Genomic DNA, 25,479 nt, shown 5'->3' on the forward strand with positions numbered 1-25,479 from the left:
CCCCTGCATCAGAGCCAGCACCTCAGCTCAGGAAGCAAGGCTGGGAACTGCTGTGCAATGCTTTGGAAACCCTGCATCACCAGAAAAAAACACCTCTGCAAAATGATCAAGCTGTGGTGGCTCCAACAGCCTTGCACACAAGCTCATGAGCTTGCCTGTGGCTCCTGGAGAGGCTCAGTGTGACACTGCCTGCCTGCCCCTGCAGCAGAATGAGCCAGGGAAGGCCAAATCTCAGGGCCCAGCCTGGCCAAGGCTCAGGCTCATGAAATCCTGAAGCAAGGAGTTAAAAAAAAGCAGCACCTGCTGATGGCTAAACCCACGTCTCACAGAATCACAGAATTGTCAGAGCTGGAAGGCACCTCCAGAGATCATCCAGTCCATCTCTCCCACTAAAGCAGGAACACCTGCACCCAGCTGAGTCTTGAATATCTCCAGAGAAAGGGAGTCCACACCCCCTGTGAGCAGCTTGTTCCAGTGCCTTGTCACCCTCACAGTAAAGTTTTTTTCCCGTATTTAAATGGAACTTGCTGTGTTCCAGCTTGTGCCCATTACCTCAACCTGTCATTGGGAACTTCTGAGAAGAGTCTGGCTCCATCTTCCTTGCACCTACCTGTTAGATACCTGTAAACATTAATAAGGTCTCCCTTGAGCATTCTCCAGTCTCAGCTCTCTCAGCCTTTCCTTGTAAGAGATGCTTCAATTCCCCAGTCATCTTTGTCGCCCTCCTCTGGAGTCTCTCCAGCAGTTCCCTGTCTCTCTTGAAGTGAGAACCCAAGAACTGGATGCAGTATTCCAGCTGTGGCCTTTCCAGGGCAGAGTAGAGGGGAAGAATGACCTCCCTGTACCTCCTGGCCACACTCTTTTATGCAGCCCAGGATTCTGTTGGACTTCTTGGCAATAGGGGGACCCTGCTGCCTTATGGATAATTTACTTTCTATCAGGACTACCGGATCCTTCTCCTCAGGGCTGCTTTCCAGAAGATCCACCCCTAACCTATACTGGTGCTTGAGGTTCTTCCTCCCCAGGTGCAGGACCCTACACTTGCTGGCTGAACCTCATCAGGTTCTTCTCTGCCCAGCTCTCCAGCCTGTCCAGGTCATGCTGGGTGGTAAGCACAGTCTATCTCTTCCTGTGACATACTGGAGACAGCTCATCTTTGAGCCAGACCTCCCTACAAAGGTCTTCGACTTATGGGGTATAAGGCAGGATGGATTGGCAGTGATACCTGCACAGGGAACAGCTGCCAAGCAGGTAGGGTCTTCTGGAGAGCAACCAAACCTTAAGGGAGCTCCTTAATAAGATGCTGAAAGGATTTTGCTCCCACCAACCATTCCTGGTCCTTTTCTGGATAGAGCCTGGGGGACTGCATAAATTGCACAGATTTGCTGTGATTTAGGGAAATCAAATAAAAGAAAGTAAAAAATGGTGCAAAGCATTGGTGCTGCTGATGCAGTTTACTTGGAGTATTTCCTCAAACCACAAAGTTCAAACAGGGGCACAGTTTAAGACTATCAACTGTGGAAAACCACACATCGGGGAGTAAGAAATTAGGGCAGGAGGGAAAGATACTGCCCCTCTGCCACCAGACACAATCCTGTTCAGTTGGCACTAATGCCCTTCTGGAGCCCAGCACAGCTGCCCCTGAGGGACTGGTGACCCCATCCCTTCTCCAAGACACAGACAAACCTCCTCCTCCTTAGTACTTCTCCACTGTAATTTAAGGAGCTCTGAATGAAGCAGCCAGCCACAAAGGGATACTGAGGCATCTCCCAGCCACAGGATCCCAGGGTGAGTGCTCTCACCCCTCTTGCCTCAGTTTCCCATGCCATCCCCTTCTCAAGCCTTCAGGCAGAAGTATTGTCTCAGTGATCCAGAGGCAAACAGACATCTCAGACATCTCCTGGGTGTGGAATGGATAAAGTCAGGTCATCTGCAGGTAGCAGGCTCCTCACTTGCTATCTCAGGACGGGGTGGGGGAGGATGCACAAAAACCCTCTAAGAAAGCTGAATCAGTCGTGTGTGGGCCTTGGGTCATCCAAGCACAACATGCACCAGCTTCTGTCTGCTAAACAGTTGCTCCTTCCTAGCAGGCAGAGAATCCTTGCCTCCTGCTGCCCTGATACCCCAGTGAGCTTTGACATGGGCAGCCTACCTCTAGCAAGGGACAAAACCACACTGCAGACTCATCTTGCTTTTGCTCTTGGCCTCTGGGAGCCTGCCCAAACCCTGCATCGTGACTTTCGGTGACCAAGTGGATACAGCATCATTTCTCCATCAAAAAAGTTCAGAGGAAATAAGAAAACAGGAAAAAAAATATCAAGCAGAGCCAGAGCACAAAGACAGACAGGAGAGGTGATGCCTGGCACACTACCTCCACTCCAGAAATTCTACACATCCACAGAAAGGTATAAATAACTATAAATTTATTAGTAAAGCAAAACCATTTGACACACAGAACAGTGAGATGTGTTAATACAATATTATATACACACATACATGGAGTATCACCTTTGAAACACATGGAGAGCAGCGTTAAAGGCACTGCAAGCCACACAAAACTCATCATCCTTGGCTGCAACATCCCACAGCCTTGGGAACATTGCTGGAGGCACAAGCATAGGTCAGGAAGAGCCTGAGAACCCTACTGGCCATGAAATCCCTTGAATCCATGGCCGAGGCACATGGACGTAAGCTCATGGTCCTACCTGCAGTCCTGCTCTCCCTGCTGAGCATCCTGAGCACATTGCAAGAGCAGCATCTTCACATCCAGAATGTGGTGGAGGCAGCTTCTGGGAGATGCTGAAGCAGAAGCCCAGCATCAGAGAAGCTGTGCCCCAGGTCCCAGGGGAGCTGCTGGCCCCAGGCTGTGCCACCCTGCCCGTATTGCACCTCAGTGTTACACCTGTGTGCACAGTGAGCTTCCCCACAGATGAACTTGCCACCCAGTGGCAGAAGAGACAAACTCTGCAGAACAAGGGAGGGTTTCCTTCTTATTAGTGGCCAGGCTCCAGCAGCAGCCTGCTTGATGGTAAATACCCAAGAGAAATGCCAAAGTGCTCTCCTCCCTACTAGCAGTGCAAGGTCAGGCTTCAACACCCAGACACAGTCCCAAATCACTGTCAGAGGATGCCTTCCACCTTGACCCCCACTCCAGCATGTGCTCCAAGATCAGAGTGTGCACATCATCCTGCCCTGATGGTTGGGGTGGCATCTGCTCCCCAGATTGCTGGCAGGGCTGCCTGGGCATACCCATGGTTCCACGTGTCCATGCCACAGCTGGTTTGGCTCAGGCTGACACACACACAGCTGCTCCAGAGGCATTCCCAAGGGAACTGAGCAGTTTGACTCACAGCTTCACCCCACAAACAGCCCTTCAATGACTTAACCTCCAGACTTGGAGATGTGGCAGAGGGAAATGGCTGCTCTCACCCCAGTGCCCATTTTCTAGAGCCCTGCTCTGGGCCCCTGGGCCCCAGCCAGACTTGCTCACCAGAGCCAGACACATCACAGACAAAACCCTACCAGGCACAGAAATCACCCATGCCCAGTAGGACAGGCCACCTCAGGGGGTAGGACCAGAAGCATCCACCGGGTTCCAGCAAGTCCCAAACACCTGAGCACATTGTCAGTGTTTTGGTATTACCTAGATCCAGCCAGAATGAGGAATTTGGGATGGGGGTAGAGGCAGGGAAGAAATGACACAATCAAAATAGAAAAAGGGATGAAAACCAAAGCACTGCTTGCTAATAAAAGAATTGAACAAAGGTCAGAGAAGCCTAGGTCTTATGAAAGTGTAAGCAAAATAGCTGTGGAGCAGATGGGACTGAGACACAGCTAAAGGCATCCTGTAGGTAGGATTAAGGGAAGATAGGAAAAAAGCCCAGGTAACAGACTACCTTTCTCCTAGACTTTGTAAGCAAAATCAGCAGAGCATCAGCCCTAAAGAGCAGGATTTATCTCCTGAACAACACCCATGCCACCTTCAGCCAGTCTAGCCCTCCCTGGTGTCTCTTCAACAGCATCCTATGCCCATGCTGCCTGCTGAAGAGAACGACCCTTTGGGAGGGACCAAGCCCTACTCCAGCCCTCAGAGGATCCTCAGGTGGGCTAGCAGGTCTTGAAGACACATGCAAGCATATGCCACGGGGCTCACAAAACACCACCTCCAGCATGGCAACCCTCTAGGGTGATGAATGATGTGAGAGGCTGAGCAGAGGCTGCATGAAGAAGCCTGAAGTCTCCTGAAATAAATGTCAGAAGTGAAGTGCAACACAGATGCAACGGAGAAACGTTTTACTTCCAAGATGTTTTGGCCACAACTGCTCTTTGGTTTGAAAAGGAAACACCAGCAGTTAGAAGAGGGCCCTTCATGGTGTGATGCCCAGGGGACATCAGCCCCCCAGGCAAGCCCCTGCCACCCTACCCAGCACCACACTCCTGACACTCATGTGCCTCCTGCCAATTCCATCCCCTCTCATCTCACAGTACAAAACCTGACCCAAAAGCACAGCAACTGAGCTGGCCATGCCCCCCCAGCGAGCCTGACTGCAACACTGCTCCTTCCCAGTGCACAGTCTCCCTATAAATTATACCCAATGCCCTGGGGAACTGCTCAGCCACTCATTCTGCACAGGTCCACCCACACTGAGCTCTTGCACCAGAAGCCACCATGGGCTTCTTCTGGATTTGGGCTGCTGTAGGGCAGCAAATAAGAGGAGACCAATACAGCACAGGGCCACACTTCATGATGCTCTCATGCCACACCGAGATGTTTCCTTACTTGGAGGCATCCACTGACAGGCACCGGCTGGCAACCTGAAATTGCCTTGTCCCTGCTGAGCTCTGCAAAGCATTCCCTCCCCCAGGCACAGGGCCCTGAGTGCACAGCCCTGACCATGCTCTCCCTGCCCAGGCTGCTGCTTGGTTGTTTCCATGTCCCAAGTGGAGTACAAGCTCCTTACTGAGACACTGAGGACTTTCCCAATTGCTCAGCATGAGGGAAATGCTCCTCAACAGACCCTGTACCAAGGGGACAGGACTCAGTGACTAGCACATGGTGAAGAGCTGTGTCCAGAGCCCACCACTATCCTCTGCCACAATCACCCAGGCTGGTGATCCAGCCACCCCAGCCCTGGGGAAGGAAGGGAGCAGGGCACAGCCATTCTGGAGACACCCTAACAATTTCTCCAAACCCCTCCTCTTGCCAGCACCTGCCTTACAAATATACCAGCCACAAAAGCCCTCGGAGGTTCCAGCAACCTCTGTTTCTGATTGACTCCTACTTAAAAGGAGTCTCTCTGCAAGCTCCCACCTGTGGCACTGGTCCTGGCTATTGGAGCTGTCCTCAAGTGGAGAGGGAGAGCACCATACCCGGAGCTCCATGGGACCTGTGGCAGCTGCACCAGGCTAGGAAAGAGCTGGGCACAGCCTGAGGCAGGAAGAGAGGGTTCAGGTGGGGACTTCACTCCCTGGCTGGCCCCAGTCCCATACTTGCAGCCCAAGCCAATACCAAGCCCTTCTGTAAAGACAGGATTAGCCTTCCTAGGTTTGAACTCATTTTTACTCCTACAATAAAGCAGACACTTAACTTACTACATATTAAACAGCAAAAAGAGCTACCTAGAACAAAAGAGCCCTTTAAAAATCAAAATTATCACACCTTTTTTTTAAAGATCCAGTATTACATCAAGTTAAACTATGCAGTATTTTGTAATTAAAAAAAAAAAAAAAAAAAAAAAAAAAAGGAAAAGAAATATGGACAGATAACTTGGTAGAAAGTTCTACATCTCTGAGGCAGCATGAAGTAAGATAACTATTGCTCCCTCTTCCTTGGGCAGCAGAGAGTAAGGAGTACTCCAACCTCCTTAAAGCTGCACATGAAGACTCAGCCCCAGGGTCAGACCCATCTCTGAATTGTTCCAGGTCCCAAAAAAGCACCCTGTTCCCCTTCACCATGCTGGAAATGGAAACAAAAGCCTTCCTCTACCTTTTAGATTAACATTCTCTACCAGCAAAGCCAGCACAGCCCAACTCTCTCCATGGTCAATCTGCCCATGCCTGCTGTGGAGAACACTTGTTAAACTTGTCCAAATCACTTATGCAGCACATGGGCAACTCACTGGCTGCTGTTCACTTATTACAGCTGCTCACAATGCTCCTACTCCATATGAGCCTCATATGGCCAGGCAGACAAGATTACAGAGGAGCTGAGACTGGCAAACACTTCTCTTGATGACCTAGTCCAACCTCCTGCTCACACGAGGTCTCATACAGCACATTGGTCAGGACCACACCAAGTCAATGATCTAACATCTCCAAAGATGGATATTTAACAACTTAGTACTTTCAAAGACGGAGAGGGGAAGGCTGGTGAGCAACCTAGCAGGCATGCCTTCAACCTCCAAGGCTTCTGACTGACATATAACAGGTCTCTTGGACATGAGAAGCCAGCAAAATCCTGCAGAGGAAAACACCTGAGGCTGCATTGACCTTGCTAGGGGAAATTTATTTTTAAGTGATGTTTACAAGAACTGTGCAAAATTTGAAAGATACAGAAGAGGTAAAGAAAGAGTAAAGGGGTAAAACAGGACTCCTTTAAGAGGGTAAAATAATACACTCCTCCTTTACCCAGGATTATCCTGGTTTACTTTGGTTCCCCTCAGCAAATCAGACACCAAGCCCCTGGCATGGGTTATCATTGGTGATGGTCACAGCTCTGAAGTTACAGGTTATTATTAGTGTTTCTCACCCTTTAATGTTGGAACTGCTAGGATGGGCCTTTCCCTGACTCCCCAGAGGTACACTAATGGCCCAAGTGCTGCAGAAAGGGAAGGGGCCTGGAGCCTGAAGGTCTTAGCAGGAGAGCCATGTCCCTCAGGAAGCAGCTCTTGGCCAGGACCAGGGAACAGGGGTCTCTCCTCGCCATGCTCTCCAGTATCAGCACTACAGTTGCCATTCTTCCCTGTGCTGCTGGCAGAGATGAGGAGGGGGGCAGGCTCACTCAGAACACTTGCAGAGTGTGACAGCCAGCAACTGCAAAAGCAGCAATGCCAAAGTGCTTTTAGGAGCTGGGTAGCCCCGTGACTTTTCCCTTCCTACACTCTAGAAAGCAGGAGAACAGGGGACACTGGGGAAGTCAATCAACACTAACAGTCTGAAATGGTCCTCTCAACTGAGCTCAGACCAAGAAAGCTGGAAGATCCCCACAGCAGAAACCTGCTGCTTCCTTTCCAAGCAGCACACTCCAGGAGAAGGGATGGTTAGCTCTGACCTGCTCCCAAGGACTCTCCAGAAGGAGTTACCCAGCCCTCCCCGCTGGGCCGGGCAGGAGCACGAGGCACCGACTGGTGCCCACAGTGGACAGCTGAACTCCCAGTACTGGAACTGCAGGTCGAGCCTGAGCCTCAGTCCGGGTGACGCCAGTCAACTACAGGCATCGTTTCCACTCTTCATTTCCCTCCTTTCCTCTCTCTCACTTCAAGATTTTCACGTTGTCCATCACCCTTGTGATACAGGTGGCATATCAACCAGAGTGGCCAGAGGAAAGCTTACCCACCCGCCCACCGTACCTTCCCTTTCCCCCAGACTCCCTGGAGGCTGTCTACAACTGAGGAGAGGAAAAGGGGAAGCCAAGGCTCAGAAGTGTCACACACAAGCCAAAGGCTTCGGAGGGACTGGAGGGTCATGGCAAGCAGGCAGCCACCTGGTAGGTGCCCTCAGCTGTGTGCTGGACACTGTGCTCCTGCAGCAGGCCCAAGTCCAGGAACCGTTCCCCGCACCACATGCACTTGTACTGCTGCTCACGGGCATGCACGCTGTGGTGCTTGTTGAGGTGCTCACGCTGTTTGAAGGCCTTCTCACAAGAGGAGCACTTGTAGGGCTTCTCACCCGTGTGGACGCGCCGGTGGCGCTGCAGGTCCGAGGCGTACTTGAACCGCTTTTCACAGTCAGGGCACTTGAGGGGCTTCTCACGGGCTGGGTCGCAGCGGTGCTGCACAAACTCAGAGGAGGAGAAGAAACGTCTCTCACAGAGCGTACACTTGAGGGGCTTCTCGGTGCAGTGGGCCAACTGGTGCTTTTGCAGGGCTGAGGCCCGCTTGTAGGACTTGTTGCACACCGTGCACTTGAAGGGTCGCTCCGCGTTCTGCACGCACTTGTGCCGCAGCAGCTCTGAGGACTGGTTGAAGCCTTTCTGGCACACATTGCACTTGAAGAGGTTTTCTATGCCGTGCACGTGCTGGTGATACACCAAGTGCGAGGGCTGCACAAAGCCCTTCTCACACAGGTTGCACTTGAAGGGCTCCTCGGCCTTGTGTGTGCGGCGGTGGCGCATGAGCGCGTACTGCTGCTTGAAGCTCATCTGGCAGAGGTCACACTTGAAGGGCCGTTCCTCACTGTGTGTCCGCTCGTGCTGCCGCAGGTCCGAGGGACGCTTGAAGGCTTTCTGGCACTCACCACAGCGGAAGGGCCGCTCCCCACTGGGCGTGCAGGGGTGCTGCAGCAGCTCTGACGACTCCTTGAAATGTAACTCACAGACATTGCACTTGAAGAGGTGCTCCCCCGAGTGTGCGTACATGTGGCGCACCAGGTGGGAGCGGTGCTTGAAGGTCTTCTCGCACACTGTGCACTTGTAGGGCCGCTCCGAGCTGTGCGTCCGTTTGTGGTGCACCAGGTGGGACGACTGGCTGAAGCTCTTGTCACACAGCGTGCACTTGTACGGCTTCTCACCCGTGTGGATGCGCTCGTGCCGAGACAACTCTGAGAGGTGCTTGAAGGTTTTCTGACACATGGAGCAGCTGTAGGGCTTTTCTGAGGGGTCGAGAGGCTGCAAATGCTCTGCCTCAGGGGGCTTGTAGGTCTTCTCGCAGATAGAGCACTTCATGGCATTGCCACTGTGGACATTGTGGTGCTGCGCCAGCGAGGTCAGGAGGGAGAAGCCCATCTTGCAGACGCCACACACAAACGGCTTCTGCTCCACTTGGATGCACTGGTGTTCAAGGAGATCGGTGGCCTGATGGAAGATCTTCAGGCACTGGGTACACTGGAAAGAGCGGTCGTGGCCTGGCAAGCACTGGTGCTCGTGGGGGTTGGAGAGATGAGCAAGGTCATGGCCACATACACCACACTTGTGAGTCAGATCTCCAGCCTGGAGCGGGGCATGCTGGTGGTGCTGCAGGACAGGATCTGGCTGGAGCAGGATGCCATAGACAGCACAGCCCAAGGGGTTGTCAGTAGTGCTGGGTGGAATGGAGTGCTCTGGGAGGGCAGATGCCCCAGAGTGATGCTGCTGGGGTGGCAGCTGCTGCTGTGGTTGCTGCTGCTGCTGCCAGCTTTCTGACATGCTTGGGGAAAAAAAACCCAGGATTTTAGCAGTGACAGCTTCAGCTTCTCAGTTGAAAGGGTTCAAGTAAGAACAAAAATCCCGATGCCCCGTAACTGACCCCCTGAAGTAGAGGACACAAAAATCCAGGCCACAGCCAGGATCTTAGGAAGCAAAGAGGTGACTGAGACTCCACAGCCTCCTCCTTTGATCAGCATAAGTTCTTTGTGGACTGGTTTGCCTTTTTCTTTTTTGAAAAAACAAACAAACAACAAAAACCAAAAAACAGGAGGCAGAAGTGAGTAGCTTGAAGACGCGGAGGTCTTTCTCCGTCCTGTCTGCAATGTGCTCACATTTGAAGGAGTCAGACTAGGAAACTGCTCTCTGCAAGGAAAAAGACAGCTCATGTCAGGTGTTGAGGAAAGATGGGCAACTAATCAACCTCCTCTCACAGCTTACTTTGTAAAGTCTCCTGTGTGTCTGCAAAGCTACCGGGAAGCCAGTGTGGGAGAGCTAACCAGAACCAGATACCTCCCTTGCTGCTGTGCCAAGGGACCAGGACAAGGTGTGCTCAGCCCAGACAGGGTCAGCTGCAGCATTCCCAGCTGCAGCCACGCATGCACTCGGGTGCTGTGCTTTCACGAGGGGCAGCACAACTGCACAGGGCCCCATCATCTCAGCTGTGGCTGGATCTTCCTCGACCTCTCTGCACACCAAATGCTGTGCAATCAAGAAGCTATTGGGTTAGATTTTACAGATATCAAGACAGATACCAATCTGACCCCGCCCGAGCTGAAACACCTCTGTGAAGCAATTCTGCTCCTCTGCAGCTCAAGTATTTGACACATTACTCAAGAGATGTGTGTAAGCAATTTCTCTCTCTCTGGACAGCACTTGTAAACAAGAAATAGCCAGAGAGCTCAGGGGAAGGTTTGCCCTCAACTTTATCCTATTCGCAGACTGAAGACAGAACCCATAGGTATTGCACACAGCACTCTGTGAAGATAAAAGAAGCACTTAAGTTTCATCTGAACTTCATACCAAACCAAGAAATACAAGGACACTGGAGCCTAACAATCTACACCAGAGCTGCTGCCTGGCCTTACTATAGAGTATGACAGGTGATTTGCTCACTGAGAAGTTCCAGTCTTTCTAGAGACTTCCAGTAAAACCTGGTATCAACTTAGAAAAGAGTAAAACCAGTGAACAGCACAGAGTAGCAATCTCAGTGAACTTCAAAGAGAGGAAGTGTCCAGGTCTTGGTGAGAAGCTGCAGCTAGTGTCCCTGGGCCACAAGCCCCTAACCCCCATTTCTGTTATCAAACCACCTGCCCTCACCCACGGTAAAGAAAACCTTCATCTTTCAGGAAGGCATTTGTTTTATATAAAACTAAGTGATAAGGAGCATCAGAGAAACCCACTTCACAGCATCTCCACCTCCTCCAGTGCTCATCTGAGATAAGACTGTGCCTCACAACCTGGGCAGCGCTGGACCACACTCCTGCCCATTGAGATACTGAATTTATCTGCTGTCACAGTTTTACTGCTGGCAGTAAAACTCCCATGGCAGCCCTGCAGGTACGCAGGATCTCCTCCATAGCTCACCTTGGCTGCTGACATGATGGGAGGGCTCACAGTTAACAATACCTAGCACCCAAGCTGGATGGAATAAAGAACTTCAGCACAGCCTCCACCTTGCCCTGTAGGCAACGTTAATTACGGTAGGAGAAATCCAACCTCAACGGCACCCCAGACCATCCGGCCTAACGGGGAAGGGAAACTTGGGAAGAATAAGAAACACCAACCTTGGCTTACCGAGGGCTCTGCACGGGTACCTGAGCCGATGCCAGCTCCCAGCCTAACTCATCTCTCCGTGGGAGGTGGGAAGCGACGACCATGTAAGGAGAGCCGACGGTAAAGAAGAGGTACTTTCAAACTGGAGAAGCGGCCCGGCACAGGGCCCGCTCCGGCATGATCGGCTCCGGCTCCCGCCTCCCCTGGCTCCCCGGCCTCCGGGCCTCCCGCGGCCGGGCCGAGGCCGCCTCAGGGAGCGCCGCGACGGGGCGGCGGGGCGCGGGGGCGGCCGAGGAGCTCGCAGGCCATCCGCCGCCGCCGCAGCCCGCGGCCAGGCCCGTCCCGCCGCTCCCCTCTCCCCATGGGACGGGTCCTCCGGTACCGCCGGCCTGTGGACAAATGCGGCGGCAGCGCCCCGAGGCCTTCGCCGCCGCCGCCCCGCCCAGAGGCCCTACGCTAGGGTAGGGGGTGCCTGCCCGGCCGAGGCCGCCCCCCGCCCCGGCGAGGCCCACACAAAGGCCGGCGGCAGCCGGGCCCCTCACCTGCGGCGGGAGGCCCCTGTCAGCCCGCTCGCCGCCGGCGAGGCTGCGGCCTGCGCGTTCCGCCCGAACCCCGTGCTGGCCCGGCAGCGGGAGCCGGTAGGATGGGAAGTAAGGAAAGAAGTAAGGAAGGGAAGAAGGGAGAGATGGAGAGAAGGAAAGGGGCACCGGTGCCGGAGGCAGGCGGGCTGCAGCCACGGGGTGCGGGCGGGTTGGAGCGGGCCGGGCCGGCCGGGGCGGAGGCGGGGCGGGCGGCGGAGGCTGCCCCCTGCTGGGCCGCGCCGACAACAGCGACCACCGGCATGGCGGCGAGGGGACCGGCGGCCACCAGGCCTACGTTGGTGGGGTACAGCAGCTCGGAGGACGAGGAGGAGGAAGAGGGGGGCCGAGGCGCCGGCGCGCAGAGGTAACCCCGAGATAAGTGAGTGTGGCGGGAGCGAGGGAGCCGGGTGAGGAACGCTCGGCGTTCCTCCTCATTATCCTCCTCACGGTCCCAGCAGCGCCTGCCGCCCTCGCCTGCCCGTCCCCGCCGACCTGCCGGGCGGTCCGGAGCCTGAGGAGACCTTTCGCGACGATAGCTCCCGGCACGGCGGACGCGTCCGCGGCTTCCCCCACGAGCGGGGCAACTGGGCCACACTTGTATACCTGCCCTGTAGGTAACAGCGGCCCGGGGCGGGAGGGGGCGAGGGGCGGTAGCGCGGGAGCAGCGGCTCCCCCAGGGTCAGCCAGGGCGGGGACTGGAGCTCTGCCCCAGCGGGGATCTGGCTCTGACGGCGCTTCCGCGCAGTCACGGTCCAGGAGGAATTCCTGGAGCTGTTGGAGCTCCTGCTCTCCCGCGCTCGCACCTACGTCTCCTCGCTGGCTGCCATGGAGGAGTTTCACCTCAGCCTCTCGCAGTGCGTGGTGCTGCGCTACCACTGGATCCAGCCCTTCGTCCGCTCCCTCAGGGAGCACCTTGCCTCCTTTCACAGGTAGGGACGGCGAGGCCTCGGGAGAATCTTCTCATGCATTCATTCCCTCCGCCTCGGGGTCTGTGTTTCACCAGCATCTGTACTCTCAGTTGTCTCTGGCAGTTGGTGCTGCACAAGCTAAGCCCCGGGGAGCTTCTCTCCCTGTCTAGAGATCTGGCACCAGACAGGTCAGGTCTCGATTTTTCAAGTCCCGAGCTGTGCTGTGCTTATATCTAACTCATGTGCCCACTGCGTATCAGATGCTTCAGGGCTTCAGAGGACTGGAAGCTCAAGGGGGGTGTGGATTGATGTGAGCCCAGAAAGGCTCTGGTTGCATTCCTCCGGTCCAGTTGTGGCATGCATTTGCCTTTATCTTTCTGCTACTTAGTAGAAATCCTGTCTCCTCCCCATCTTCTGATTTTTCCTTTATTTTTTCTCCCACCAGCTGAAATAGACTCTTTCTTATTTCAGGTTCTTCTCTGTGGCTGATCAAGTGAAGGTTTACACCAACCAGAACAAAACCAGGTGAGCAAGCAGTGGGTCAGCCTGGGGACAAGACTGGGTGAGGTGCTGTGTGGGTGGGAAGTGTCACCCAGTCTGTTCTACGGTGACTGCATTGAGCCCTGTGACAGTTAATGCACCATCATCTTGTGTCCAGAGGTTTCACACCTTTCCCCAGACACTTGCACAAAAGAAAGCTTCAGTGCTAATTCTCTGTGAGCTGATAGTCTCATTAGCAGCAGCTGCGTTCACTGCCATCTCCCACCTGGTTTGTTCTGTGATTTCATGAACCAGTGTGAGCAGCCTGGGAGAAGCAGAGCCAGGGGCAGCAGTGGCTGTCATGAAATTGCTGTGCAGGTCTTCAAGAGCTGGAGAAAAATAGTTAGAAATAGTTAGACAGCGTTAATTCTCTTGCAGGTGTCAGCTCAGAAGCCTGATTCTAACTGAAAGCAATTAAGAAGTATAAATGTAAAAAGCAAAGGTGATTAAAACTGTGAAATGTTGCTGAATCTAGAGGAGATGGCAGCCCACAATTGTCAAATACTCATGGGTGGGCTGAGGTGGATCCTGTGAAAGCCTTAGTCTTCCCCTCCTGGAGTCCAGAAAGCGTCATCCAGACAGTCTGTGAGGAGGTGCCTCTGTCATGTCTCTCCAGCTTGGTACTTCCTGTTCCCCACTTCCTCTCCCCCATAAAAGCCCTCCAGACACTTACATTTTTTTAATGCAGCTCCTGCACAGCATGGTGCTCCACTGAGATACTCATCAAGTGCATCCTTTGCCTGGAAAATGAGTTTTCATTTCCCAAAAGGTTACAAATTAATCCAGTAAATCTAAGTAGTGTATTATCCAGTCCTGCTTCTTTCTGCTACAATGTCTTATTTCTGTTTTTCTTCAGAATACCCTCAGCATCCTTGAATGCTTAAACCTGACGTTCCTCAAATTATCTTTTGTTAAGGGGTAGGGAATTTTCCCAGTAGGAATGCAGAGCTGAGTGTGCTTATGGTTTTGCTTTCTGCAGCATGGAAGTTTGCTTGCTGTCTCTCTTTGTCTATCTTTAGGACTTTTATTGGCTTGGAGGTCTCCACTGGGCATTTCCAGCTGCTGGAGCTGGTCTCAGAGGTGGACAGAGTTCTGGAGGAATTTGACCTTCCCACATTCTACAAGGTCACCCACTTAATTTCTTGTCAGTCTGTACATGCCAGCTCATTCCCTGCGAGAAGTCCATTAAATGTTTGCTCCAAATAAACGGGAACAGGGGGTTTAGACTCAGAAATGGTCTCCCCTGGCCAGTCAGTGATGTTCATGCTTAACATCCTGAACATGATCTTGCTGAGGACTAGTGCAAATCTCTGGCTTCTCTGTTGCATCTGGTGTGGAAGGCTAATGATGTTAACTGTCTGGTGGCCTCTGGAGAGTCATGTTTCTGGGGCAAAGGGATAGAGCATATGTCCCAGTCACTGTCCTGTGTGAAGCACGGTCGTCCTGGAATTGAATGGGCTTGGGGTGAGTACTGTGGGACTGAGGGTAATGCTTGTGCCTCCTCCTTGTGCAGTTTCCTGGGGCGTTCATCCAGCCTCTTTTCTTGGTGCTAGCTCTGGGGACTTGTTTTGGATTTTGAAGGGCCAAAGCCTGATTTCTCTGTCTTCAGAGTGAGCAGGCGGCTCTTGTGGGTTATTCAGGAATGATCCACCCACCCCCTTCAAGACTGTCTGTAAGAGGTTCTTTGTGCAGTTGGAAAAGCTTCTGCAGAGCTGTCCACAGGGTGGCTGGGAACCAGGCACCCTTTCCCAGTGTCCAAAAAGGTTGGAGTACAGAGCCTAGGACACATCTTGGCTCCAGCACTATCCATATCAGTTCTGCAACTGTTGAGCTGGCAGAAGGGGCTCCCAGGTTCAGGATCCTCCTACCTCTGTGATTCCAGCAGTGTCCCATCAGATCTCACAGTGTGGCTGCGTGTGTTGAGCAGAGGCTTCTTTAGCCCTCCCCATCTGATGGCTGTTTTGTTTTCAGGACCCATCGTTCCATATCAGCTTGGCCTGGTGCATCGGGGACCTGTCTGGCAGGCTGGAAGGGCAGTGTCTGCAGGAGCTGCAGGTGTGTCCTCATGCAGTGTGGAGAGCAGGGGAAGAACAGCTACTTCTCCCTGACAAGGGCAGGGAGCAGAAAATTCTCTTCACCGAGGAAGACCAAACTTCACTGGGTTGAAAGAGAAGAAGCTTTTTGCAGGAGCATGAGTTAAATCACTCTCCAGTGGGAAGTCTGGAGCTTCCAGCTGCAAGCAGCCAAGGCTCTGACTTGGTTCAGAGAGGGAGATACTGTCTTTGTTCTCAGGCAGGTTCACCCTCCTCATATTGACTCCTGCTTCTGTTTTCTAGGACATCGTGGACAGATTTGAGGACTCGGCACACTTGCTGCGTGTCCACTGGGAGCAAATCCGCTGCAAGTCAGGGAACAAGTACTTCTCCTTCCCCCTGAGGTAGGGGCCCGTGAGACTCTGTGTTTCAAAACCTCAAAGACCCCCAAGTTCAACCAAGGACTGTTCTTCAGTGCAGCTCTGAGTGCTGTGGGCTGTTACGCACTCCCCGTGCTCTTCTTGCTTGCTCAGAATCAGTGGGGTGTTTGTTAAGTCAGACTAGTTCCAAGTTTGAGTTGGTGGCTGAAGAAATGAGTGTAGCAGATTTTTTTTCTTGCTTCTGTATGTGCTGCAGTCAGCACTGGCAGTTCAATCCATCTCACAGTCACTGATTTTGATGATTTTTTTTTTTTTAAGAAAAATAAATCTTTTATAGCCATGGATGCCTTATGAAATGAAAGAAGAATGTAGCATGGAAAGCTGTTGCTAAAGTGGGAGTGTCTCCCACGGTTGAAAACAGAACTTCCTGGTTGTCAGGAGGCTCTGAGCATGCCATGAGTAGCAAGAGGCAAGAATGTGGAGCTGGAGTCTCTCGCCAGAGTGTCTCCAAGTCAGACTAGGTCCTGGATCCTGGTCTCTGTCCCACTGACACTACTGCTGCCTCTATAGAGAAATGTCAGTTTTTGATCCTTTTGGCATATAGCAAATGATGAAATCTGGAGGGGAGAGGTTTTTCAGTGCTCCAGGTTGGCTCTTAATATAAGAGCTTTGGTTCAAAACTAGGTATGCCATAAATCCAGGACTTACTTGGTGGGCTGCTTCTACCAGAAAGCTAAGTGCTGTGTGTGGGCAAGCCCAGTGTCAGCTCCTACTTGCACTGGAAGGGCAGTGCCCACTGGTGAGTCAGGGAGTGGCAGGTTCTGCCCAGGCTTCATGCTTTTTTCACTGTAGGAACAGCACCCCCGATGGATCCACCCTGTGGATGGAATTTGAGAGAAGCTGCATTTTTTTTAATCCTATGGGGAGGCTGGCAGCAGCCTCGTGGGTATTCAGAGCAGGAGGCTGATGTGCTGCCCGAAATCATTCATTCCATGTCTGTCTCATGAAAGACTCCTGGGCCTCTGAGCAGTGAAAATCTGTCTAATTGTGTCATAAAATTGTTTCTGTGGTGTATTTCAGCTGTTCCCTCTCAGACATGCCCTGGTCCCACAGATTTCAGATGAGGTGATGCCAGCAAGTGCTTCTATGGACTTGGTATCTGTCCTTGCCCATGGGAGAGGCTGGGGGCTGTGTGGCTGTGGGAGCATCTGAGCGTGGTGGTGGTGTCTGCCAGCACGGTCTTCAGAATCCTTAATAAAACCATGTTGTTAGTTTCTGAGATGGGGAGCTGTGTGGAAAGGTAGTGTGATTACATCCCGAGTTTTCTAGTGGGGAAGGGAACACAAATAAAGATCTATTTAGGCCCTGGGAACTTCCAGTGAAACTGGCCCCACCACGACCTGTTTGAGTCCCGCAGTGCCGGGTTAATGCTCACCCAGCGGTCCCGGGCTGGGCACATCACCCCCCGTTGTTTAACTCCAGAGGGTGCCGGGGACGGGGAGCGGGGAAGGAGCCGGGCTCGGCGGCCGGGCCGTGAGGAAAAAGTCCGGAGATGGGCGACCTGAAATGGCGTGCGTGAGGGGGCAGGTGGGGCGGGCAGGGGCTGGGCTGCGTCTGACAAGCCGCGGCGGGCCACGCGTGCCCGTGTGAAGGGGAGGGGGGGGGGGGGGTGCGGCCCGCGGGAGCCCGGCCCGTGGACCTGCGCACCCGCGGGGGGGGGGTCGGTGTGAGGGTGCGTGCGGCTCCGCCCCTTCCCCCGGCCCCGCCCTCTTCCCCGCCCGCTCCCCGCCGCCCCGCGCTGCTGCCGCCGCTCCCGCTCCCCACCGCCGCGCTCCGGGCCGCTTCGCTGCTTCCGGCGGGCAGGGCAGAGGAGCCGCGCCGCGGTGGCCGCCCATGTGCCGTGCGCCGCCGGCCTGATCCCGTTCACAAAGGCGGGACGGGAGGCGACGGGCCGCGCCTGGCAGCGCCGCCCATGCATCGTGCGCAGGCCTCCGCGGCGGCCCGACCCCGGGCCATGAGGGCGGCGTAGTTTCGACACCGCCGCGCTCGGCCCGGCCTGGCGCGGCCCGGGGACGGCCGTAAACCGGAGGCGACAGCGCGGCCCGGGCGGCTATGGCAGGAGGTGGCAGTGCCCCCTGCTGGGCGGGCGGGGCGCTGCGGGCATGCGGCCGCCCTCCGCCCTTACTGGTGCTACTGGTGCTGCTGGCGGGGGCGGCGGGCGAGGAGATCAACGCAGAGGTGAGCGGGAGTGCTGGGGGGGCTCCCCAGGACACCCTGCCCCGCGCTGCCTGCACCTGCGGCCGCCGGCGCTACCCGCAGGTGCAGGCAGGGTGGGGGTGGGAGGATTCGGGCAGCGCCGAGGGCCGGGGGGGGAGGGGGAGCACTTTGCGCCCTTGCGGGGCCGCGGAGGGGGTCTTTGTGAAAGGGCCTTTGATGCAAAGTCTCTGCTCCGGCTCCTTGCCTGGGGCGGGGTGGTAGTGGTAAAGAAATTAATAAAATTTGTTAAAAAATAATGGAAACTAAAACACCAAAACGTTTTGTAAAAATACGAAAAAAAGAGGAAAATTAATACATGGTAAAATGAAAACATTAAAATTTACCTAGAAAAAAGAAAAAGTTTTAAAGATAAAAAGGAAAACATAAATTAGGAAATTATAATGAAAAATAAAATGTAATTGTTTTATATATAAAATACAGAAGTTATAATAAAAAGATTTTTTTTTTTTTTTACGTAATTAAAAAAGACAAGAGGTGGGGGCTGGTGCAGGAAGTAAGGGACCCGGCACAGCCCGGCACCCCCCCCGGCCTGGCAGACCCCTCCCGCCCCGGGGGGCTGCCGGCCCCGCGGGACAGAAGCCCCTTTGTGGATGGAGGCCAGTGCGGGAGGGGGGGGCTGGGAGAGCCCTCAGGCAGGCTGCCCCCCATCAGCCGCCCCCTCGCAGGGACCCCCACACGTTGCACGGCAGGGCGGGGGCTCTGTGGCTGCCCCCAGCCCCCATACTCCGGCTCTCCTGTGCTGTCTGCCCAGGTGCAGCAGTCGCCCCTGGCACTGGCCCAGCTGCCCCCCGCGGGGGGATGGGGCTGGGTGGGCAGTGGGCCAGGGTCCCTAGTGGCCGTGTCTGCCCTGGGGTCTGGGGGTCCCCCCGTCCTGGACTCACGCCTGGCTCCCCGGTGCAGGCCTGGCTGCGGCTCTATGGCTACCTGCCGCAGCCCAGCCGCCAGCTCTCCACCATGCGCTCGGCACAGACCTTTGCCACCGCCCTCGCCGAGATGCAGAAGTTTTATGGCATTCCGGTCACCGGGGTCCTGGATGAGGAGACCAAGGCGTGAGTTTCTCCCTGTCCTCCCTCTGTAGCAGCTTCCAGGCCCTTGGGCTTTGCTGCCAGCCACAAAGCTCTGCCTGCACCTGGGCGTATGGGTGCTGCATCTTCCCTTGGGGGCTGCACCCCTGCAGCCAGGACTCCTCCCTTGCTGTCCATGGCTGCTGTAGCCCCCCTCGGGGACCTCGGTAGCAGGGGGCTGAGCCCTGGCTCAATGTGCTCCTGGCAGGTGGATGAAACGTCCCCGCTGTGGGGTCCCAGACCAGTTTGGGGCACGTATGAAGTCCAACATGCGTCGGAAGCGGTATGCACTGACGGGGCGGCGCTGGAGCCAGAGCCATCTCACCTTCAGGTACCTGACACCTCCATGGTTTCCCTCCCCCCAGCCCATAGAGAGCTGTGGATCCCCTTGGGGAGTGAGTGCTGTCCTGGGCCACTTCCAGCGAGCTCTGTACCCCCAGCATCCAAAACTACACAGAGAAGCTGGGGAGATACCACTCGTACGAGGCTGTCCGCCGAGCTTTCCGGGTATGGGAGCAAGCCACACCACTTGTTTTCCGGGAGGTGCCCTATGAAGACATCCGGCAGAAACGGAAGAAAGAGGCTGACATCATGGTGCTCTTCGCCTCAAGCTTCCATGGAGACAGTTCCCCCTTCGATGGTGTTGGGGGATTTTTGGCTCATGCCTACTTTCCTGGTCCTGGCATGGGGGGGGACACACATTTCGACTCAGATGAACCCTGGACCCTGGAGAACACAGATGTGTCTGGTGAGCTGGAGGCCAAGGAGGTGATGATGGCAAGCAGAGCAGCCTGGTGGCCCCCTGGGTGTGAGGGCAGGGGGATGTACTGGAGTGGGCAGGAGTGGCATGGAGAGCAGTTCCACCGTGGGTGATGCAGGTAGCTCCCACCAGAACACCCTCATTACAGGGTGTTGGGACTAAGGACCCATATTGATGACAGTGCCTTTCCCTGCAGGGAACAACCTTTTTTTGGTGGCTGTGCATGAACTGGGGCACTCGCTGGGCTTGGAGCACTCCAGCAACCCCAGTGCTATCATGGCCCCCTTCTATCAGTGGATGGACACGGAGAACTTCCAGCTGCCTGAGGATGACCTCAGGGGAATCCAGCAGCTGTATGGTAAGGAGCTGGATGGGGGATCAGCCCAGAGGGGGGATGCTGGGCAATGTGCATGGAGAAACCGAGAAATGGGTGCCACTGGTCTGTGTCACTCATTCCCTTTTCTCGCCTGTGCAATCCAGGTACTGCAGACAGGCACCCTCAGCCCACCAAGCCTTTGCCCACCGTGACACCTCGGAGACCTGGCAGGCCAGACCAGAGACACCCTAAATCTCCCCCCCCGGGGAAACCGGAGCGACCCCCAAAACCGGGCAGCCCAGACCAACCCGACCAGTATGGCCCAAACATCTGTGATGGGAACTTTGACACTGTGGCGGTGCTGCGTGGGGAGATGTTTGTGTTCAAGGTACTTGGCTGGTAGCCCTCCTTCCTCTTCCCTGGGGATGTGGTGGGTCCCTGGGTAGAAGGACCCCCGATTGAGATGCCTGGAACTGGGGCTGTGTCCCTGTGTGCCCCCCACCCTGACCCAACATCCCATTTCCCACTAGGGACGGTGGTTCTGGAGGGTCCGGCACAACCGGGTGCTAGACAACTACCCCATGCCCATTGGGCACTTCTGGCGGGGCCTCCCTGGGGACATTGATGCTGCCTATGAGAGGCACGACGGGAGGTTTGTCTTCTTTAAAGGTGAGTGGGGAAGCTGAGTGGGAGGACTAAGGTGGAGGGAGGATGCCAGTGTCCCCAAGCTGCCTGGGTTCATCCCATCTTGATTCCCCCTCCCTATCTGGAGCCACTGCCGGATCCCAAAGGGTGGCTGCTTGCATTGTACCCCTGTCCCTGTCTACATGTGTCCCTGCCACAGCAGCTAGGCATTGCCACCTCACCCCCTTCTCTGTCTCCTGTCCAGGTGACCAGTACTGGCTCTTCCGAGAAGCCAACCTGGAGCCTGGGTACCCACAGCCCCTGGTCACCTATGGGCAGGGCATCCCCTATGACAGCATTGATACAGCTGTCTGGTGGGAACCCACAGGCCACACCTTCTTCTTCCGTGGGGACAGGTGAGCAGCTCTGGGATCCTTTTCCCTGCTCTATTGACTCCTGGCACCTGGCAGGGGTGGCCATGGTGGGCAGATGAGACCTCTGTGCTCCGTGCCTGCTCACCAATCCCTCCTCCAGATACTGGCGCTTTAATGAAGACACCCGTTCAGTGGACCCTGGGTACCCGAAGCCCATCTCTGTCTGGGTGGGCATCCCTCCCTCTCCCAAGGGTGCCTTCCTCAGTGCGGATGCCTGTAAGTAGAGGAGGAGAAGAGGGCTGGGGAACCAGAGGGGGTAGGTTCACTGCTCCGGTGGCCTGGCTGTACACAGGATGGAGGCTGGGAGGGTGCCCAGGAACCAGTAGTGAAGTCCCCTTCTGAAGTGGTTCTGGAGCAAAGCCTGCTGTGCAGGGGTGCCCAGGCAGTGGGTTGCCCTGCATCTTGCCCATTTACCCTCTCCTCCATCTTTCCTTCCCCAGCCTCCACCTACTTCTACAGAGGCACAAAGTACTGGAAATTTGACAACGAGCGGCTCAAGACGGAGCCAGGTTATCCCAAATCCATCTTGCGGGACTTCATGGGCTGTCACGTAGAGCTGGTCCCAGACCCCCATCCCCGCTGGCCCAATGGGGACCGACCCCCCTTCAACCCTGAGGGGGATGGGCGGGCTGAAGGCGAGGAGGAGGAAGAGGAGGAGGAGGAGGAGGAGGAGGATTATGGTGAGGGCGGCCGCCAGCCAGGTGGAGATGTGGACGTGGTGGTGCAGATTGACGAGTACACACGTACCATGAGTGTTGTCATGGTGCTGGTGCTGCTGGTGCTGCTGCTCTGCATTCTCGGCCTCATCTACGTCATTGTCCAGATGCAGAGGAAGGGTGCACCCAGAATGCTCTTGTACTGCAAGCGCTCCTTGCAGGAGTGGGTCTGACTGACTTCCCCTCAATCCCAACCCCCCACCACCATGGTGCTAACAATGGACCTGACCTCCCTTTCCCCTTCCCCTCCCCATTGCCTTGGCTCCTTTTGCCCCACTGTTGCTTGATGGCTCCAGCCTCAGAAAATGGGGGGATGCCCACCCCCCTCGCCTCTCTGAGGCAGCTGGGCTGGGACTGGGAGATAGTCATAGGGGGGCTGGAGGGCACCCAGGTTCTGCCTCCTGCTCCTTGGCGCCTGCCTCCCACCTTCATCCTCAGGTTGCCACCTATCACGTTGCACCCACTTCTGCCACAGGAACTCAGCAAGTTCGTGGGGCACTTGGAACACTTCCATGTGAACTGGCTAGGCTGTCCCTGTGCTGTGTGGAGTGGTGAGTGGGTGGTAAGTCACAAGTGCTATGAGCTGGCAGGTGTCAGCTGCCATCACTTGCAGTGGCAAGGAAACATGAGGGAAAGGGAGAGCTGAGCTCCTGGCCCTGTTCTGAGTTGAACTACAGGGATCAAGGAATGTGGTGCCTAAAGAGACTGCAAGGGGGGAGGTGCCACCTTTGCAACTGCTGATGGCCTCAGCTCAGCCTGGGCCCTGCCACTGCGAAGGGGACACCATCCTGCGTGCAGAGCGGCAAACATGGCCACCTTGTACACATATTAAAGGGGACGGGTGTGTGGAGAGCCGTGTTGTGTTCTTTCTGTTGGGCGATGCAGGCAGCAGCCTGTCAGGTTTGGCACGTTTTGTGGTAATGGGGGTGTGTTGGGGATGCCACCCTGCCCGGCACCCCGTGCTGGGGCTATGCCAGGGGATGTAGGGAAGGGGCTGGTATGGATAACCACATCCCCGCAGCAACCTCTGTCTTGAGGCTACCATTTTCAGAAGGTGGTCAGTGAGAGCAGGGCTCCCCAGCAGCAAACAGCTGTCTCACCAGTTCCTACGGCCACGGCAATGGCCTGTCTGGGTCTCAGCAGACGAAAGTGGGAGGAGTTGGGACCACTGTGGAGATCAGGGAAATTGAGGAAGTGCAAAAGATTAGAGCCAGGGAGGTGTGAGAAGTTGCCTTTATCCAGGGGAAAATGTTACTCAGCTTTTAAATGGGAAGGAAAACCAAGGCACAGTGGGTGGCAGAAGCAGCCTGTGGTGATGGTGGAGATGATGGCAGCTCCCTGCAGCTGCTGTTGATGCTCACCAGAGGTGTGAGCCAGGGCCAGGTCTACTTCGGAGCAGCAGGTACAGCCTGAGCAACCAGGGGTGGGTGGCAGAGGCCTGGCACAGGTTAATACACTGGTGGGTAGGCAGGCCACAGCAGGGGAGGGTGTGAGTCTGTCCCATCCCTGTGGGAATGACCCCATTGTGGGGGGAATTCTCAGTATGGGACTGGGCCCAGGGGACCCGTGACCTGTTCCCTCCTACACACAGACCCTGAGGCTGCACCTTGCCCCAATCCCCACCCTGCCATCTTCCCTTCACAAATAGGGATGAAGCCTTTTTTGTCACTACCTTCCTTCCTTCACCTTCAAATTCTCTCCAGGACCCAGAGCCACTGGCTCATTTTTTGGCCACTTCCTAGCACAAAAATCACCCTGAGCTACCCCATCATTTGTCAGCCACTAAGGACTTTCAAAGGGAAGGTCCCTATGCTGTCTCTGGCCCTGCATTCTGGGGTCTCCTGGAACTGGGCATTGACCCCTAGGGCCTGAGCCACCTATCCCCTGCCCTGGCCTCCATCCCTGTCAACCCTGGGCAGTAATTCTCAGTTGTTACTGGCTCAGACCTAGCATCACTGCAGCTGAGAAGCCAGAATCAGGGACAGGAAAACTCGGAAGACTCAGGGTGGGGGGGAGGTTTCCCAAGTGGCTCTGGGCCGTTTTATTCCATCAGCAAAGCTGTGTTGGGTCACATTCCTTGGCTTCTGGCCTTTCAATTTTTGACCGGTTTGCCCAGGTTTGTACCTGTGGGAACTCCTGGGAGCTATGCCATAGGGCAGCCTGGCACCCCAACCTGCCCCCAGTCAGAGTCAAAATGGCAGCAGGAGTGACTGAAAGGCATGAACCTGGCCAAGAGGCAAGGCAGGAGGAAAGAAGGGCTGGGATTTGCTGCTCCCCCCATACACAAAGGCAGCTTCAGAGACAGGCGCAGATGAATTTCCCATACCAGATGCATTTCCGACACGAGGTTTGTTTCCCACGGCAGCTGCGTTTCCCCTCTCTCCCGGGGGTGCTGAGGGATTAGCAGGACACAGGGTTGAGGACCCTGAAGCCTGATCCCAGGGGAAGCCAGCTGAGCTGGCTGAGGATGCCCAGGGCCAGCCCCCAGCAGCATCTCCTGCCTGGGACCGTGGCAGGGGGGGGTCTCCTTGCTGAGTCAGGGAGGTCAGGATCTGGATGCTGTTCCTCCCAGGAATGAGGGGCACTGGGAGCAGAGGCCCAGGCTGCCTGGGTTCCCTGAGCAGGGCCATCCAACTCGTGCCTGGGTGCTGCGGTGGAGCTGGTGCCAGGACTGGGGGCCATCTGGAAATGTTTCATGGACAGCAACGAGGTACCCAGCCAGAGACAAAGCCCAGCATTTCAGCAGGGCCCTGACTCTTCGCCCGAGGTTCCTGCTCTGCCCTGTGTGCCTGCAGTGGGGTCAGCTTGCCACCAGCCATCCTGGGGAGGACAGCCCTGCTGCAAGGGAAAGGGATTTTAGTGGCTCAGGACAGCGCAAGCCCCCCTGAGCCTGGCCCTGGCAGGCACCGGACAGCTCTGCCAGGATCCACCCCCAGCAGGCAGGCCCCAGCTTCCCAAAAATAGGCTGGAGAAGTGCGACCCAGAAAACACCCCATGAGCTCTGCATCCTGCAGGCCCTCCCGTGCTGGGATGGTGCTGTCCACTGCGGGACAGAGCTCCATGGGTAGGGGTGATGGCGTGACCAGGGCCTGGCAAGGGCTCAGCCTGCTTGGAACCATCACAGGATGCTTCCTTTGGCCTTCTCCTCTTCCTCTGCAAACTGGGGCACAATCCCTTTTAAGCTGCTGAGGAGAGCACCCGGAAAGACACAGGAAGATGGGCTGGGCATGGAAGAACAACTGGGGCGAGGACACACCAAGAAAAAATGGGCAGGCCTCAAGGCTAGAGGAAATTATGCTGAGGATGGAGGGAAGCATGGCAGGGCCCTGGGAGGGGTTAAACTTGCTGCCTGTGCTTGATGCAGGCAGGACTGATGCAGCAGCTCAGGGTGCTGCTGGAGCAGGGATCAGCGCCAGCACAGCCCCGCTGGAGACAGTGTGTATGTGACAGTGAAGCAGCCGCGCTGCAGGTCTGCTTCAGCACAACTTAGCATCCATCATCTTCTCACACCTCGTGGCTCCGAGGCTCTCCCCATCACAACCCAGAGTAGTCTCAGCACACACAGTCACTCCTTCATCCAACTAAAATCTTGCTTGGGTGAGACCTCCCCCCCTTGCAGCATACAGGAGAAGCCCTCAACCATCTCCCACAGGTAGCAGTAGGGCAAGATAGTAAGCTCTCCCTGCATGCTGAAGTGGCAAAAGTCCGAAGTACAGTTATTCAGTAGCCAATA

At 55.4% G+C, this 25,479-nt stretch overlaps 3 protein-coding genes across 6 annotated transcripts; 2 read left to right on the forward strand and 1 right to left on the reverse strand.

The window, feature by feature from the left end:
• Positions 1-2,406: 2,406 nt before the first annotated feature.
• ZNF319 (zinc finger protein 319) lies at positions 2,407-9,480 on the reverse strand. The gene has a single exon (XM_071756460.1). The coding sequence runs from the start codon at positions 9,338-9,340 to the stop codon at positions 7,682-7,684; it is 1,659 nt and encodes a 552-aa protein (XP_071612561.1). The 5' UTR covers positions 9,341-9,480; the 3' UTR covers positions 2,407-7,681.
• Positions 9,481-11,756: 2,276 nt separating this feature from the next.
• On the forward strand, positions 11,757-15,895 carry USB1 (U6 snRNA biogenesis phosphodiesterase 1). Of its 4 annotated transcripts, none has more exons than XM_071756467.1 (7): positions 11,757-12,058; positions 12,150-12,304; positions 12,440-12,623; positions 13,074-13,127; positions 14,162-14,267; positions 15,114-15,197; positions 15,479-15,895. In XM_071756467.1, the coding sequence occupies exons 1-7, from the start codon at positions 11,757-11,759 to the stop codon at positions 15,581-15,583; spliced, it is 990 nt and encodes a 329-aa protein (XP_071612568.1). In that variant the 3' UTR covers positions 15,584-15,895. The 4 variants fall into 4 exon arrangements, with proteins under 4 accessions (XP_071612568.1, XP_071612569.1, XP_071612571.1 ...); XM_071756468.1 differs by having other exon boundaries at positions 12,153-12,304; XM_071756470.1 differs by lacking the exon at positions 12,440-12,623 and having other exon boundaries at positions 12,150-12,308.
• A 1,440-nt stretch (positions 15,896-17,335) lies between these two features.
• On the forward strand, positions 17,336-22,596 carry MMP15 (matrix metallopeptidase 15). The gene is made up of 10 exons (XM_071757331.1): positions 17,336-17,793; positions 18,733-18,881; positions 19,105-19,227; positions 19,337-19,644; positions 19,853-20,014; positions 20,137-20,360; positions 20,503-20,641; positions 20,862-21,012; positions 21,131-21,246; positions 21,471-22,596. Exons 1-10 carry the CDS (start codon positions 17,668-17,670, stop codon positions 21,917-21,919), a joined length of 1,947 nt encoding a protein of 648 aa, XP_071613432.1. The 5' UTR covers positions 17,336-17,667; the 3' UTR covers positions 21,920-22,596.
• Positions 22,597-25,479: the final 2,883 nt, after the last annotated feature.

This window comes from Heliangelus exortis, chromosome 13 (genome assembly GCF_036169615.1).
Source record: "Heliangelus exortis chromosome 13, bHelExo1.hap1, whole genome shotgun sequence".
Taxonomy (NCBI): domain Eukaryota; kingdom Metazoa; phylum Chordata; class Aves; order Apodiformes; family Trochilidae; genus Heliangelus; species Heliangelus exortis.